Genomic DNA, 15637 nt, shown 5'->3' with positions numbered 1-15637 from the left:
GTCCAGATATGCATTATCATTAATAGACAAGGAACTTTTTCACACCAATAGAATTTTCTCTTCTTGTGAAAGAGCAATACAAACTCGCGTAAACCTATATACAAGAAAAACCAATGATGTGTTCACAATCTAGCAACAATATATTTATTTCTTGATTTTTCCAAATCAAGTTCTTCTAAAAGGATTGTAACCAAAGAGTGCCATTCACATAAAATACGCAACTATGCGACGTTGGTATGCTTCAAGGCCTCTGGACCAATAGGGTTGATGTCAAGATTAATAACTTGGGCGCTCCCCCCCTTTTGAGAATCTTCAACCTCCTCAAAGTAATCACTTCGAGCATTGTTAGCCAGCATGAGGCATATCAACCAAAAGAGGCATGAGTCAAGGGACACAAAGGCACCACCACCAAGGACCCCGGTCTTAGCAGTAGGACAGGCATAGTCAGGGTTGTGATGTACAGTACGGCTTAAATGGAATTGCTCAGTTATTGTTGGCCACAGGAGCAATGCGGCAGCTAACCCAGCAGTTACCCTATTTAAAAGGCAAAATAAAAAAAATAAAAAAATAAAAAATTTAAAACCAATCCATGCTATCTCTAAAACTGCCATGAATCAACATTTGCCGTTCACATGACACTATTGTAGGCATTAAAAACACATAATCACTGTTAAAATTGTTAGCCTAATCAAAATTTCTAAAACGGCAATGAAAATAGTACTCACTATCAGCAGGTTGAAATATAAACAATATTTGTATATTCTACACACGAGTACACAACTGAATTCCACCAAGCACTATTATGTAAAGCTAAAACTATGTTAGGATGAAAAGATATGAAAGAAAGTGAAGGATATATTTTTCCATATTAAGATAAGACTACGGGAAAGTAAAGGGAGTAGAACTAGGGGTAGCTTACTCTTTCCCTCCCTACACCTTCCTATCTCTTCCGCCATTTTTCCTCTCCTCCCTTTCCCTCCTCAAATATACTGACCAAACAATGTGTAAATGTGAAATCATCAGCAATTGTATACCAACTATAGTTAAAAAGAGGGTGTGAACCTCTTGTTCAAGAATCCTAGATGGGTTCTTACTGACTAATAACAAAAACTATACACAGCAAATTCCAGACAGATAAAGTATAAGTTAGCTCAAACCGGGGGGGGGGGGGGGGGGGGGGGGGGTGTTGAGATTAAAAAAACCTCAAAATAGCGCAGTGCACATAGACTGTGAGGAATGACTGTATACTTAGCAATAGAGATATTAGATTCAGACCTTCACATATCTCCAAGGGAGTACTTGAGAATAATTTAATTAGGACAAAAATTGAAGTAATGAGCCAGAAGACAGACTTGTGAGGCCAAAACCAGTGGCAGATGCACACTGTTTGAGTGGGGTCCCATGACCCCACTTGATTATTAAAAAAAAAATCCTATGTAAAATTAATTTTTTCCCTATAAAAATAACTTGTATTAGTATTAAATGACCCCATTAAATTTCAGCAAATGTATTTTGACCCGTTAAATATTTTTTCTGGATCCGCCACTGGCCAAAACATGATAAAATAGCTTCATCCTCAATTCAGGCACTTGACAGATCAATAATTATTTAATATTAGCAAGTAGTCAAAGAAAATGCAAAACAACACTTGCCAAGAGCTTGTATAGGCAAATTAGTGAGATGAAACTGCAAAAAAGGTATAGGGTAAGGCAAGGCAACTGATTTTGCTCTCCTCACCTCTGCAAACAGAGGCAAAGGCTCTCATGGAAGTTACCAGTAGAGAAAAAAAAAACGTCTTGTTTGAGGCTCTCATGGAAGGCTCTCAACTTCTGAATTTGTCCATGTCAGATTAGTTTGATTGTGGCAGATTACATGTGTGAAACCAATTGATGTAGCTGTTGTGTCTTCTGGAAAAGTAGAAAGACCTCTAGTTTTAAAGGCCCATGAAAATGGACTACTAATTTTCTCCTTGATGAAGATAATCTATTCTTTTAAATAAGACACTAAAATGGCTTTCTAACCATCCTGCTTAATAAGTCAGCAGAGAGATTCAATAATAAACTAAAATTACATTCAACAGAAACATGCTTGCTTCTGAGCTAAAACGCCAATCAACAATTCATAAAATTTAATTCCATGCAGGAGAAGGCATTATATATTGACATAGACCTGGTTATTGGGCGGGTCGGGTCAGGGTCAGGGTCGGTGCGGGTCAGTTGCGGGTCAGGGTCAAAGAGGGTCACATTTTATAGGGTCAATATACGGTCATGCCAATGCGGGTCATGGGTCGATAATGGGCGGGCCTACAAAATATCAATTAAAATAAATATTGGACAAAGCCATTATTAAATACATATGAATACAAATTAATCTATATAATTATTTTTACAGTATGTATTTTCTTTATCAACTAAATTGGAAAAACATGTTGGCCCTATATGGACCCTACCTAATAAGGGCCCAGTCCATTAATAGCCCTATCCATTAAAAGCCTTATAAGCTTGGCCCTGACCCTATTATCATTGGGCTACCCTGTCCAATAACCACCTCTAATTGACATCAAATAAGAAATAAACTATATTCTGCACAGTGAAATTACCAAAAATCCAAACACCATGATCCTTATAAGCGCAAAAATAAAACTAGAGGTAATGATGATTGATGAAACACATCAAGAGAGGAAAACATACCAAGCAATGTTGAAAAAGACGAACATGGTTTTGCTACGGAAGAGGGCACCAGATGGAATAGCCCTCTTATTATATGGGTAAAATATCGAGATGTGCCCAATAACAGTAGATACTATCAGTGCAGCAAACGAAATATAACCGAGAACAACTGTTGGATCAGAGGGATACTTGCAGATAACCACACCCTTCCCAGGAATTGGTGTTCCTGCTGCAGGCTGCACAAAAAGCAAAAAATTATAGACTCGTGCTAAAAATAAAAAGCACTCAATTGTAAAGTTAATCCACAAAACCCAGAGGATTAACAGCACGTGATTCAAAACAAAATAAAATCAGATAACTGCAATGTCAGTGATGAGTAATACTCCATAAAAAACCGACATACCTTCTTGTTTTCAGCAATAACACCGCATATGAAGGAGAAGGCACCAAAAAAGGAAGTAATGAGAGCCATCTGTTTCATGGTAAATGCCATCTTTGCAACCAAAGATACTCCTGACCTTAGCCTGCAAAAGGGCATTTTTAAAAAGGTGATTCTAGGTTTGTCAGTTGAGTGATTAAACTCCAGTAGGTAACCGCAATACAATCATCAAATCGCAAGCTAATCATTTCAATCAAATCAATTATAGACCAGAATTGACATCAGTAACAGAGGTGAATGGTGATCTATAGGTAATTCAAAAGAATCACAACGAAATGGAAGCTAATATCAAAACTACCAAAATTTTAAAACAAAATCAGAAATTAGTAAATTCATCAACAAATGGTCAACCAATTTCTATTCAACCCTACAATTATATCATAATTTCAAAACAAAACATGGGAAATTCGAAAAATTCCGTTGACACTCATCAATTCATCTACAATAAATGCAAAATTCCAAACAAATTGTCGATTACATTTCTAAATTGGAACACGAAAGTAAGAAACCCTAACAAGAGACAACATCATGAATCAATCAATATACAAATTAAACACAAAATTGAGTAATTCACCAGAAATATTACAATAAAACAACAATTTAAGCAAGAAAATAGAATCGAAAAGAAAGAAATTCACAATCACATTACCTGTACTGAAGATGGAACTAGGGTTACGATGAATTTTGGGATCAATTTTTGCGATAAGGCGATATAAATAGAGGAGAGAGAGAGAGATTGAAACAGCGCCAATATCGTAACTGTAAGTGGGTCCATTTCTTTGAATATACAAAGTATATTAACTAATTCAAGTAATAATCATATGGTTATTTTGTTTCTAAATACGGAATATTATCCTACTATATGATCAAGATTTTCTTATTGTAATCCACCCTTTGACTTTTTTATGCTTCCAAATCATCTTTTTAATAAGAAATAATATCAAATCATATTGAGTAGGAAAAATAAAAAAAAAATTAACCATAAGTTTTAAATGTATAAGGTGGAATAAAGCTGGCAAAATCACAACCTTAGTTAATGTTGTTAAGAGAGTAATCCAAGTTCATGGTTTTGCGTAAATTAGTGGAACACATAATTCCTTTCCTGTAAAATGTAAACCGTCTTCCTTTTCAAATCACCTCAAATCCTCGATCACTAATTACTAATACCCCGTAAGTGACAATAGATTATTGGTCAAGTGAACAAATTAAGCTCATCACTTATTGTGGAAAACTTCAAATACACTCAAGAGTTAGAGCACATGCTGCTAAATTATAGTGTTGGATCATTATATTAACTTGTTACCAATTCGTAACTCTAATACTAATTTTAGAAGTAGTGCAACTTACAACTATTATTCGTAGAGATGGGTGAATTGCTGAGACAAAAATACCCAAATGATCTCATGTCATTGCACCACCCTGGCTGGCCTGGATGACAAAGCTAGAGCTTCCTTTGGCCTTTGTTGCCCCATCTATGTTCAAAATCGATCTCTAGAACCTTTTCCTTTGTATATAATTATCATGGCTCCTATGAAAGCCAAACAATTTTTTATATATAGACTACTCCTTTGAGTCTTCTCAAACTGCCTCAAAGAAAAGTGGCCTCTACATGAAACACGATATTACAAGAGAATGTATTATTGAAAACAAAAACTTTTGTATACATCCGGTTTACACTAATATTAGTGTACATCGAGCAGTAAAGGGTTAACTTTAAGCCAATTTAGGGTAACTTTTTGCCTTTTTTTGGGTAACTTTGAATATAATATGATTTTTTTTATAAATCGAACAAGAAAAGTTTTATAAGGGTGATAAAATTACTTTCAATTACTAATAATAGAATTTTAGTCATTTAAAATGTGATTCTTTACCAATATAACGTAGATTATTTTTATTTGTATTGGGTTACTTTTATACATATTAGGGTAACTTTTATTCATTTTAGGGGTAACTTTTGATCATTTTAAGAGATATTTAAAATGGATGTACAATAATTATTGTACACCCGATTTTTTTAAAAGTTTATGGAGAACCATGATTACAATAAGATACACATGATTGGATATAATAATGGAATTTTTTTTTTCTTACTATTCTTGTACATGCAGAGAATCAAATTTAGATGGATAGAATAGAAAGACTTAGAAAATATTTTATAAAGTCTCAAATAATATAGGTGGCCTGTCCTAATTATTAAGCTAGGATAGAAACTATTGAAATAGTTGAAACCTTGCCTTCATGATTTCAAGTTTGGGTTTAAAGTGGTAATTCATTTTGGGTTAAATCAAGCTATTATATGTAAAATTACTTGATTCATAAACTCTTGATAAAAATAAATAAATAAAGCGAAGGACAACAGAAATGTATGGTATTCTACAGAGTATGTAGCATCTCTGAGATTCAATCCCATACATCCCTTGAGCTCTCCCTAGTCCCTATCATCTCTGACCTACACCTACGGTCCACCCCAACCGTTATCGGGTCATCTTCTGTATGGGCGGTTTGGGGGGCTGTTTGGACAGTGGTTTCAGCCCGGGTTTAGGCCGGATACGGATAGTGGCCTAGTGGGTATGGATCCGAAACACTAATCACTACTGCTAATCAAAGTCATAAAAGTTAAATGCAGTACAACTTATAACAGAAAAAGTTTTATTAGCTCAATAATAATACAAACACATACATGAATGTACCAAGATCATTTCAAACATGTACATTATCGATATATATCCATTTGAACTGAAAATTAAAGAAAGATCGAAATGAAATTCTAATTGATTATATAATAACAACAATATAAGTCGATTATTTCCAAATGAAATGACACACTATTACATACTACTTACTTACAAAATTACACACTACTAAGTACTAACTCGCATTAAAACAACAATGCAACAACGGACAATACAATAAACTTGTACATCACGTACATACTAGCAAGATCGAGATCGATTGAAACTAAACCAAATTAAAACAACATTTAACAAAAATTACAATCGATTCATACTCCTCAAATCCATGAGAATCTTGAAATGTATAACACTACAAACAATATACAAACTTACGATTTTACGAATGAATTGACTTAACGCGTTAGTCGTATATATATCTCTTAGCTACTAGATTTTTGGGTTTTCTACCACGTTGGCGTTGCTGCACATTTCTCTCAATTGGAGGATCCGGAGCTGGTTCTTGCACGGTTCGAGTCAGGCTACTACGCCTTCTTACGGTTCCCCATTCCCCAATTTCGGGTTCGCGCTCATCGGCTTCTTCTTGATTTTCTTTCTTTTCATCTTCTTGCACACCTTGTTGTTGTAGTTGTTGTTGTTGGTGTTGGAGATAGCGTTTACGCCGTTTCTTGATTGGGAGATGACGAAGCTCAGGATGATCAATAAGTACTTCATTATCATCTTCATTCTTAGAAGAAGAAGAAGAAGAGGAAGAAGAAGAAGAGGAAGAAGAAGAAGTATGATGAAGTTGCAGTGAACTACTTACGCTTGTTTGTTTCTTCATGGTAGTAGACTTTAACAAACAATAACTAACTAAGAAATGATGAATTTCTGTCAAAATAATAAAAATGAAATGATGAATTTCTTGTCGAAAAAAAAAAGAAAGAGATGATGAATTTGCTATCTAATCAATCTCTAGGAAAGATCGATTAATGTTGTTTGTAGTAAAAATGTGAGTTTAGGGTACGTTTGTTTTTGATTGAAATATTTGATTGTTAACTGTTAACGATTGGTCATATATATAGGTATTTGTTAATAAGAAGGGGGTTAACTAACATGTACAAATTATTTTATCCATTTTATTTTATTTTTTATTTTTATTTTGACAAAAAGAATGTCCAAATTATTAAAATGTCGGTAGTATAGTAACACTATCTTTATTAATTAATTTAAGCTAATTCCCTAATTGCTCATTTTACAAATGAATCCGACGGGAGTTTGTATAGTGCGAATTCGATTTTTTAAATTTCCGACCTGAGTTCATGGTACAATCATATTAGGTTTAGATCAAATTAATTGGAATATATAATCCGATTTTTAACATGATTGCTGATTCAGTAGCTCTTTGGTGGCTCATATTGGTGTGCTTGTTAATCTGACAATTAATAAGTCATAAACATTTTGCACAAATTTTTAAAAAAAGCCGGTGTTCAGTAAATTAGTGAATGGCGGAAGTTGGGACAACCAACAACTGCCAAACCACCACTCCTGTCGCCACTCCCTTAGCTTCTCCTAAGAATCCGGCGTCCCCCTCCGATTTCGACCTTGCTAACCATCCCAATCCCCTGATTCCTGCGCTTCTGACCTCCCCCCATCCCCCGATTTGTCGAGTTTGAAGTCCGGAATTACAACAACTCCGAATACCTCGACCCCAATTGCATATATACCTTATTGTGGGTTTTTATCATTTCGCCTCATCTACTTTGATGGTGGCAAACATGGCAGCGGCGGAGGTGGTGATGACTATGGCGGCAGAGGTGACGATGACGACAACTATGAAGGGAAAAATATGAGGGCTTGCAGTTGGTAACGGAGAGGGAGAAGGGGGTTGAGGTTTTGATGGAGGAGAGAGAATTTGAAGGTTTGTTAATGGTGGAAATGTTTAGTTTTGAGGAGAGATAAAGATACGGGATGAAAGTAGAGCCATTGGGGTAACCTTTGTATTTTGTGTTTATTTTTTTTATTTTAATACTCTGTTTTTGTGAAAAAAAGGGTCACTTTTGTGAAGAAAAAGGGTCACTTTTGTGAAGAAAAAGGGTCACTTTTGTGGAAAAAAAGGGTCATTTTTGTAAAAAAGGGGTAACTTTTGTGAAAATATGAATCACTTTTATAATAAAAAGGGTCACTTTTGTAAAGAAAAAGGGTCACTTTTATAAAGAAAAAGGGTCACTTTTTCGTAAAAATGTTCGATGTACAATAAAATTACTGTAAACCGGGGGCATGCAAAAGGAGTTGAACATTTTGGATTAGGTGGTAATATTCGAGTCATAGGTTAGCTTTGATCTCTTCTGATTTTGTGTTTGAAACTTTGAACTCAAATGGGTCATTTCGAATTAGATCACGCCATTGTATTAATTAATACTTTTTTAACTTGAAAATATATGTATAGACACAATACAATAATTGAATAACTTTTGTATACACCCGGTTTTCAGTAATTTACTGTATATCGGGTACACTTTTAGCAGATTTAGTGTCACTTTTGTCAAATTTAATGTCACTTTTGTCAAATTTATCAATAAAGCATAAATAAATCTTATATATGTCAGGGTAACTTTTGTGCGTTCTAGTGTAACTTTTGCACATTTTATTGTCACTTTATAACGGATGTTCAGTAATTTACTGAACATCCGTTTTATTTAAAAGTTTGTGATTGTTTAAATTTGTTACGGGTATCATTTTGTGAAATTGTATCTCAAATGATAAATTAAAACTAAAATTGAAGGATCCATATTAACCATCATATAAAATTAAAGTTCAAATAATGCTAATATAATAATAATAATTAAAAAAAAGGAAATAAACAATAAAGTATAGAAGTTTCACTACTGTTTCATATATATAAAGATTTATATACATTCGGGTGCAAAATGCACTCATGAGTATTTTGACATTTTCTACTCATAATATATCAAATGAGCAAAAAGCCACCATTAATTAGGTGCACTTACCTGTATATTGTATGGATGTATATAGAAGATAATGTTGATTATTTCATTCATACATTTCTACCTCAATATAGTTTATATATTGTGTCAAATATCAATCATACATTAAATTTCTAGCGACACTTAAGTCTTAAACATCAGGTTAAGATTTTAAGACTATCCTAATAACTAATAAGAGTTTTCACCTCATACTATGTATTACTAGCTAGCTAGTTAGCTAGCCATAGAAGATAACCTAAGGAAACAAAACAAATTATTCAAGTTATATATGATTTCATAAAAACCTAGCTAGAATAGAGGGGTTCAACATCAATTCAATATTATGACATAAACTATATATATTGTCATCCGATCCCCTAAATTATTAGTCCTTTAAGAGTTGTTCTTGGTGTTCATGCTACGTTTGGCGGTCTCTTTGACGGTTTCCTTGGCTTCATCAGTCTTGCTAAACACATTTTCTTTAGACTTTTGGGCTGTTTCCTTAGCTGATTCCCAAGCTCCTTCCGCTGCTTCCTTTGCTTTATTTGCCACGCCGTGTGCTGATTCCTTTGTACTGTCAGCAATCTAAGTTTACATCACAATGTACCTTGTCAAATTAATTATTCTAGCACAAAAAAAAAAAAAAAATTCTTAGATTTCATGTATGTAACATCCATCACTAACATTGTGCATGCATGATCCTATTTATTACTTGGTAATACATACATTTTCTGTGGTGGAGGCGGCCTGATTTTTCAGGTTTTCGCCGGTCCTCATAGCCTCATTGAGACCTCGTTTAGCTGCGCTTGCTGCATCTTGAGTGGTCGAGCCTGATCCCTTCAAATGATCAAAGCCAAGTACGTACATATATATCAGTCAAAAGAATGGTTGCATGTGCTAAATTGTGAAATCACATTTAATTTATAACTTATCAAATTGGAAAAGTTACACGCATGTTACGAAATATTTCATTATTTTAGAGTAAATGGAGGAAACAAATTAAATTACCATGCTAATCTACATATGACTTACAGAGTGAATATATCTTCGAGTAATTGTCTGAAAAACTTTAAGATTAGATGTGCCTCTAGCAACAAAAGAGAAAGATTGGCTAGCCATATATTTGTGTTATTTTTTAAATTTTATTTTGAATTGGGACTTGCTTAAATTTTAATTTGTTGATAAATGTGGAAGACAACTTCTTGTTAACGTGAATGGTATTTTATAGACATAAGAGGGGAAGAAGCATATAATATAACCATGCATGACAATTGGTAGGCATAGAAATTGTTTAGGAGTCCTATAGTTGGGAGGATTTGACGGGAAAGCCTTGGCTGAGAAATTTGTGAAAAGAAAATGTTTTTTTAGGTGACAATATAATATTTAGGTACACATCAATTCTTCTTTTTTATTTGGCTAAATAAACTTCTCCATTCAATTATTTTTACTATCCAAATTGATAATACTTTTTCCTTCTAATTAAAATGATTAAAGTCATATATAGATTCAATTGTGAAACATTTTTTGTACACTTAAAATCATTTGGTGGAAAGCATCTGATTGATGTAAAAAGTGAATAAAACTAGATAATTTAACGGGTTATACGATACATAATCAAAAAGTTGATTTACATTGAGTATAATGTGTATCACGTCATGTAGATTGAGCCGAGGCATTGGCTTGTCCACAAGGTATTCAGTGGATTGATTATGAAAAAGGAATATGGATTTAATGACTGGACTTACCGATTCTTAGAAGTGTACATATGCTCGCACATTAGAAATCTAATAATACTAGCAAAAACGTTAAATGGTGCAGTATCCACGTACAAAGATAAATAGATATTTTGACCTTGCAACTGGAGCTACAAATATTTTAATGTCATTTAATAATTTAGTTTCCTTTCTATAAGCATATATATGTAAGTAGAAAGAATGCGTTTATATTTGATTCATTATTACTAGGGTTAAGAAAATGCTAAATAACTAAGGTAGTAGACTAGTAGCGATTGATCTGTTTTATCAAGTATGTGTCACGCAGTCAAATTTGTGAGACAAAAATTAACTCGGACATAAATCTGTGTTTTAAGGTGTTATAGACTAGTGCTTTTTTAAATAATTACCTTTGTCTATTAAAAGGATTTTACTCCTTTACAAAAATGTCATTCCTCCGTTTTCTAATACTTGCAACACACCCTTTTTTAACGATATTAAAAAAAAAAAGTGTTGTGATTTAAAACAATTAAAATGGAGGAGAGATAGCTAAGAGTATGATTTAGTGGCCCATGAGATTATAATAAGGATAATAGTACAACTTTTGACATAAAATACTTTCCAATTATAGTGTGTTGCAATTATAAAGAAACGGATAAAGTAATTATTAATTTTTCATGCTTGTCTAAAAAAAAGGGGGTTATTCTTCGTAAAGGTCCAATTTTCCTTGCGTGTATAAGAAAATTGTCTCATACGGATTATCTTATAGGTAGGTAAAAACATGCGAGGTCAATGTCTTTTAGGTCATAGCATGTATTTTGCAAGTAATATTGAGTACGAATCTAAGCCAAATTCATTGCTAATATATTTGCTCAATCAGATTCAAAAAATGCATCCGCATGGGTGAGGAAGAAGCAGCTAAGGAAACTTGCCCCTAGAGCTTGAGGCAACAAACTAGACAATTTTGCTGTTAATCAAAGAAGTGAATGTTCAACATCAATTTAAAGAGGCTAATTTTGATGTTGATTCTCAAAATGGAGCACTAATTTAAACATAGTTCAATCCTAGATCTTGAGCATTTGAGAGTAATAATACCACACAACTGCCGCGGTATAATTAGTAGTGCACATCAAGAACTAAAAAAGTACTGTAAATAGCAATAATCACCCATGCAGCAAAATTCTAACTTTCCTCTCTAAGACACAGGATCAGTCTAAGTTTAAAAATACAGATGTAGAAAGCAGATCTCACACCCAGAACAGAAATTGGGTTGGGCAACAAGAAGAAAATTTTGTAAGTTTTTAAAAGAAAATTGACAGATGATAAAAGTAATCATGTAAATAAGTCACAGAAGTTATATTCCTACAACGGGCAATATCCCTAATCAACCATTAACATAGTACTGAAATATCTGATCAACACGATTCTGATAACAAGGCTGTATGAGAACAAGCACAGCCACCTTAGCAAGTAAAACATCGCCAATTTAGGTTCCCATTTTCTACTGTATATGACTTAATTAACAGTGAATTCTACGTCTGCCCTTCCAAATATCTAATTGGAGGCTGGTACAACCTTCTTCCATAGCTTAACCCACTCAGTCATGGCATCAGCGGCTTGAATAAATACAGAATTCTTTTCAGCGGCAAACCTTTCCTTGACCAGTTTTGCTACCTCCAATAAACAATCCTCAGCTTTAACTGCTTCAGCAGGCAATTTGATAGACTCGAAGAAAGGAACTGCATCCTCCATCAGCTTCATACCCTCCCAATCTTTCTTTAAGCTCTGAACTGCATCACCCCTTTCCTCTCTCCAGACATAAGGCAGACCAGTTTTCACCCCAAACTTCAAGTGGTCACACACAACCTTAACACACATACCAGAGAATACATCTTCCATGGTTTCCCATCTTAACTTTCCTTCCTTTGTCAGCTTCAAACCGGGGAACAAAGCAGGACCCAGCAACTCTCGGTTGAACCCTATGTTGATTCCACTAAGCGGCATCAACGCCTTTGCAGGAACAGTAAGAACAGCATCCACATATCTAGTGTTCCTCTGCTCAGGTTTGAGAGCTTGTGTTGGAGCATCCAAGTCTGCTAAATTGAGCCAGAGCCCACACGAGAGAGCACAAGGCACCCCTTCTCGCATACTAAATGGGTATCCACGAACAAAGTCAGCTCCCTTGCAATATGGGTCATAAAGTGTATTGAAGAAGAGAGGGGTGGCAGGGACTGCAAGGTTAAAAAGATGCTGGGCAACAGCATCCACTTGCAATCCTTTATCATCCTTGGCTGGGATGCAATCATCATCAATCGAGATAACATATTTCTTATTGGAGACAAGATAGCCAAAGTAGCGACATGAATAGCCAGAGAAAAGCTGGGAAGTCAGTGACGCTCCAGCAGTCTTGTCCATGTCTGCTTTCGTATATATCTTGACATCAAATCCATCTGGAATCTTCAGATCTTCCTTCAACTCAGGGTCTTTGACTATAATCAAGTGAAACCGAGAGAATATGGGTTTCCATGCATTCATAAAAGACGTGAGATCAGACTGTAGAGCACCAATCACAATATCTACATCATCATCCTTAATGCTGAACTGGGTTGCCATTTTTGGGTGTTTGAACAAAGTATGGAGTATTACAAAAACACAATTATAGTCCACCAACAATTAACTATGGATATCAAAGATTATAAGATGTATCCGCCACACGCTGAAAGCAAAAAATGGTATCCATCAGAATAAAACACATTCAACCTATGATACAATGAATCAACAAGAGGCCAAGACCAGGACTTACGGGTGGGAATAACTGGAGTATATATTGTCCTGATGTTGAGCTCCTTGATAAAGGAAAGAAGTTTGTCGTCACCAGAAGCTATGAACAAATTAAGAATCCTCTCATTCAATTTCCCAGCGTTCAATGTTCGCTGCCAAACACAAAATTTTGTAAAAATTACAGCTATTCAAACGTCTAAACCATAGAAGATTTACAAGCCAAGCAAATACGATGATCAATTATACAGCTCGATCAAGGAGAACCATTTCACAGTACCAATACAATCAGATAGCCCCATAGTCACTTACAAAAAAAACCACCACTTCTAGGTTCTAACCTATCTCCAAAACTACAAGCCTAACACCCTACATTCTACAACAACCTATAATCGAAAATCGAAAATCGGAAATCGGAAGAAGATACCTTTAAGGTATATCTATCTGAGTAAACCCAACAAAACACACACCGCCACCCCGGAACCATCCAAATCACCAAGACAAACACATCAGTATATCACCATTTCATCATAAACATAATGTGACACACCACCCACACCACCAGCACCACCACACTAACCCTTAAATAAACCCCAATAGGCTAGAAATCAATTAATTTATATCCTCATCAACCAAATTCAAGAGCTAAAAATAAAACACAATTACTTTGAAAAAAGCAATAATAAAAAATTATCAAATAACTAAATAGTACTAGCTACATTAACCCTAACAGCTTAGAAATCAATTAATTTATGTCTTCATCAACCACATTAAACCAAAACATCAAACAATCAAAATAAACTAGTAAAGCATAAATCCAATTCCAGCAAACTTTCCCACAAAATCAAAATCAAACAAATTCAAAAAGATAACAAAACAAATCAAAAATCAAACCTAATAAACACAAACACAAACCAAAAAGAACCTAATCCAAAAAACTAATCAATTAATAAATGAGAAAGAGAAAGAAGACTCACCCGAAAAAGATCGAAGAGAATGTGATCAGGAATATGAGAGAGATCAGAAAAAGAAGAGAGATGAAGAAGAGCAGAGTCGATTGTGAGGGAGAGCAAAGATGGCGGAGTTATTGTCATTCATATAACCTCCTTTTATCGTTACACACTTTTCTTATTTTTTTATTTTTTCAAAAAAGGAAAAAAATAAAATTTAAGGTTTTCTCTCTCCTATGGCGTGGAAGGTAGGAGGGAAGAGAGAGAAAGAGGAAAGAGAAGGAGAAGAGGAGATCTGGAAATTGAAATTGAAAATGAAGGTGTGCCGTGATTGACGCGCTCCTTCATTCCATTCTTTATGATCATCAACTGACTCATGTTTTCTCTTTCGTCAGTCGCTAAGGATAATTTTTTTTTTTCTTCTTATTATTATCTCACCGACATTTTAATTATTTTATTGTTATTGGATTTTTTTGGGCCAATTGGATTTATCCAACGTAGGGCCTGTTTTTATACGTTTATTTTCTGTTTACTTCAGCTCCTAATTTCCTTTTCTTATAAAATATTCAGTTCAGTTCAATTCAGCTCTAATAAGTTTAGTTCAGCTCAGGTGAGTTTAGTCAATAAGAGCAGCCCTGTACTCCACATTAATTTTGGACTAGATGAAGCCCGTGCGATGCACGGGTCGATCTATTTTTTTTTTTTTTTTTAAAAATATTTTTCATATTTATGTGATTACATTAGTTATTTTATTAGTTGTACGTAATATATCATTTTCTCCGTATTTGTTTTAAATATTTGATAAAATTTCTAATCTCAAAAGATAATATTTCGTATTTAATTAATGTAACTACGAGTATTAAAATCTCATTGGTCAATTATACTTATGTGGCACTTGAATTATTTATTGGATATAGCTATAATTTATAATCCTACTTGGTACGTTAACTTATCTTAGGTGGCATAATCCTATTGTAGCGTTTTAAAAATATTAATCCTATGTGGCGCTCTAATAATTTTTAAAAAATAAAAATCCTACGTGGCTCTCTAAAAACTCGGGAAAAAACTCCCCTTTATATATATATTAGATTTTATTAAGATCGAGCTATATACATTACATTATAGAGTATCTTCCAAGTAATTATGTTGATTGTTTTTATTGTTTAGCTATTAATCTTAGGGACACATTTTTGTGAACTTTAATATTCATTTATATATATTTTAGTGATGTTTGTAAAATTTATGAGTGTTAATGTGTGACATGTTGTTAGATTGTTTTATTGTGCTTTTTATGGAATATAGAATTTCTAAAGTACATACATAAACACATCAAATGTTCTAGTTAATGTATTTTGCATAACATTTATATTGAATGAAAGGTTTAATGAAAAATTAAATTAAAGGGCGATTAGACATTTAACATATTTAAATTT

General features: G+C 34.0%; 2 protein-coding genes across 3 annotated transcripts; both read right to left on the bottom strand.

Annotated features, from left to right (window-relative positions):
• Positions 1–23: 23 nt before the first annotated feature.
• Positions 24–3884, bottom strand: LOC145605785 (uncharacterized). The gene is made up of 4 exons (XM_081661852.1): positions 3758–3884; positions 3073–3193; positions 2691–2905; positions 24–534 (listed from the first exon to the last, which is right to left on the bottom strand). The coding sequence occupies exons 2-4, from the start codon at positions 3160–3162 to the stop codon at positions 222–224; spliced, it is 618 nt and encodes a 205-aa protein (XP_081517978.1). The 5' UTR covers positions 3163–3193; positions 3758–3884; the 3' UTR covers positions 24–221.
• A 7924-nt stretch (positions 3885–11808) lies between these two features.
• Positions 11809–14594, bottom strand: LOC145605848 (putative UDP-arabinopyranose mutase 5). Of its 2 annotated transcripts, XM_081661914.1 has the most exons (3): positions 14232–14594; positions 13276–13409; positions 11809–13072 (listed from the first exon to the last, which is right to left on the bottom strand). In XM_081661914.1, the coding sequence occupies exons 1-3, from the start codon at positions 14346–14348 to the stop codon at positions 12031–12033; spliced, it is 1293 nt and encodes a 430-aa protein (XP_081518040.1). In that variant the 5' UTR covers positions 14349–14594; the 3' UTR covers positions 11809–12030. The 2 variants fall into 2 exon arrangements, with proteins under 2 accessions (XP_081518040.1, XP_081518039.1); XM_081661913.1 differs by lacking the exon at positions 14232–14594 and having other exon boundaries at positions 11809–13192; positions 13280–13409.
• Positions 14595–15637: the final 1043 nt, after the last annotated feature.

The sequence above is a fragment of the Chenopodium album genome, chromosome 22 (assembly GCF_948465745.1).
Source record: "Chenopodium album chromosome 22, dcCheAlbu1.1, whole genome shotgun sequence".
Classification (NCBI taxonomy): Eukaryota; Viridiplantae; Streptophyta; class Magnoliopsida; order Caryophyllales; family Amaranthaceae; genus Chenopodium; species Chenopodium album.
The sequence above is the reverse complement of the archived record's forward strand: the minus strand, read 5'-3'. Positions and strand labels throughout refer to the sequence as shown.

Excerpts from the sequence above, each read along its gene's own strand:
- LOC145605785 (XM_081661852.1), bottom strand. The coding sequence starts at position 3,162 with ATGGCATTTACCATGAAACAGATGGCTCTCATTACTTCCTTTTTTGGT. Across the intron at positions 2,906-3,072 it reads TTATTGCTGAAAACAAGAAG|CCTGCAGCAGGAACACCAAT; the intron begins GTATGTCGGTTT and ends CTTTTTGTGCAG. Across the intron at positions 535-2,690 it reads GTCTTTTTCAACATTGCTTG|GGTAACTGCTGGGTTAGCTG; the intron begins GTATGTTTTCCT and ends CCTTTTAAATAG.
- LOC145605848 (XM_081661914.1), bottom strand. The coding sequence starts at position 14,348 with ATGACAATAACTCCGCCATCTTTGCTCTCCCTCACAATCGACTCTGCT. Across the intron at positions 13,410-14,231 it reads TTCTCTTCGATCTTTTTCGG|CGAACATTGAACGCTGGGAA; the intron begins GTGAGTCTTCTT and ends TGTGTTTGGCAG. Across the intron at positions 13,073-13,275 it reads CCAGTTATTCCCACCCGTAA|CATTAAGGATGATGATGTAG; the intron begins GTCCTGGTCTTG and ends AACCCAGTTCAG.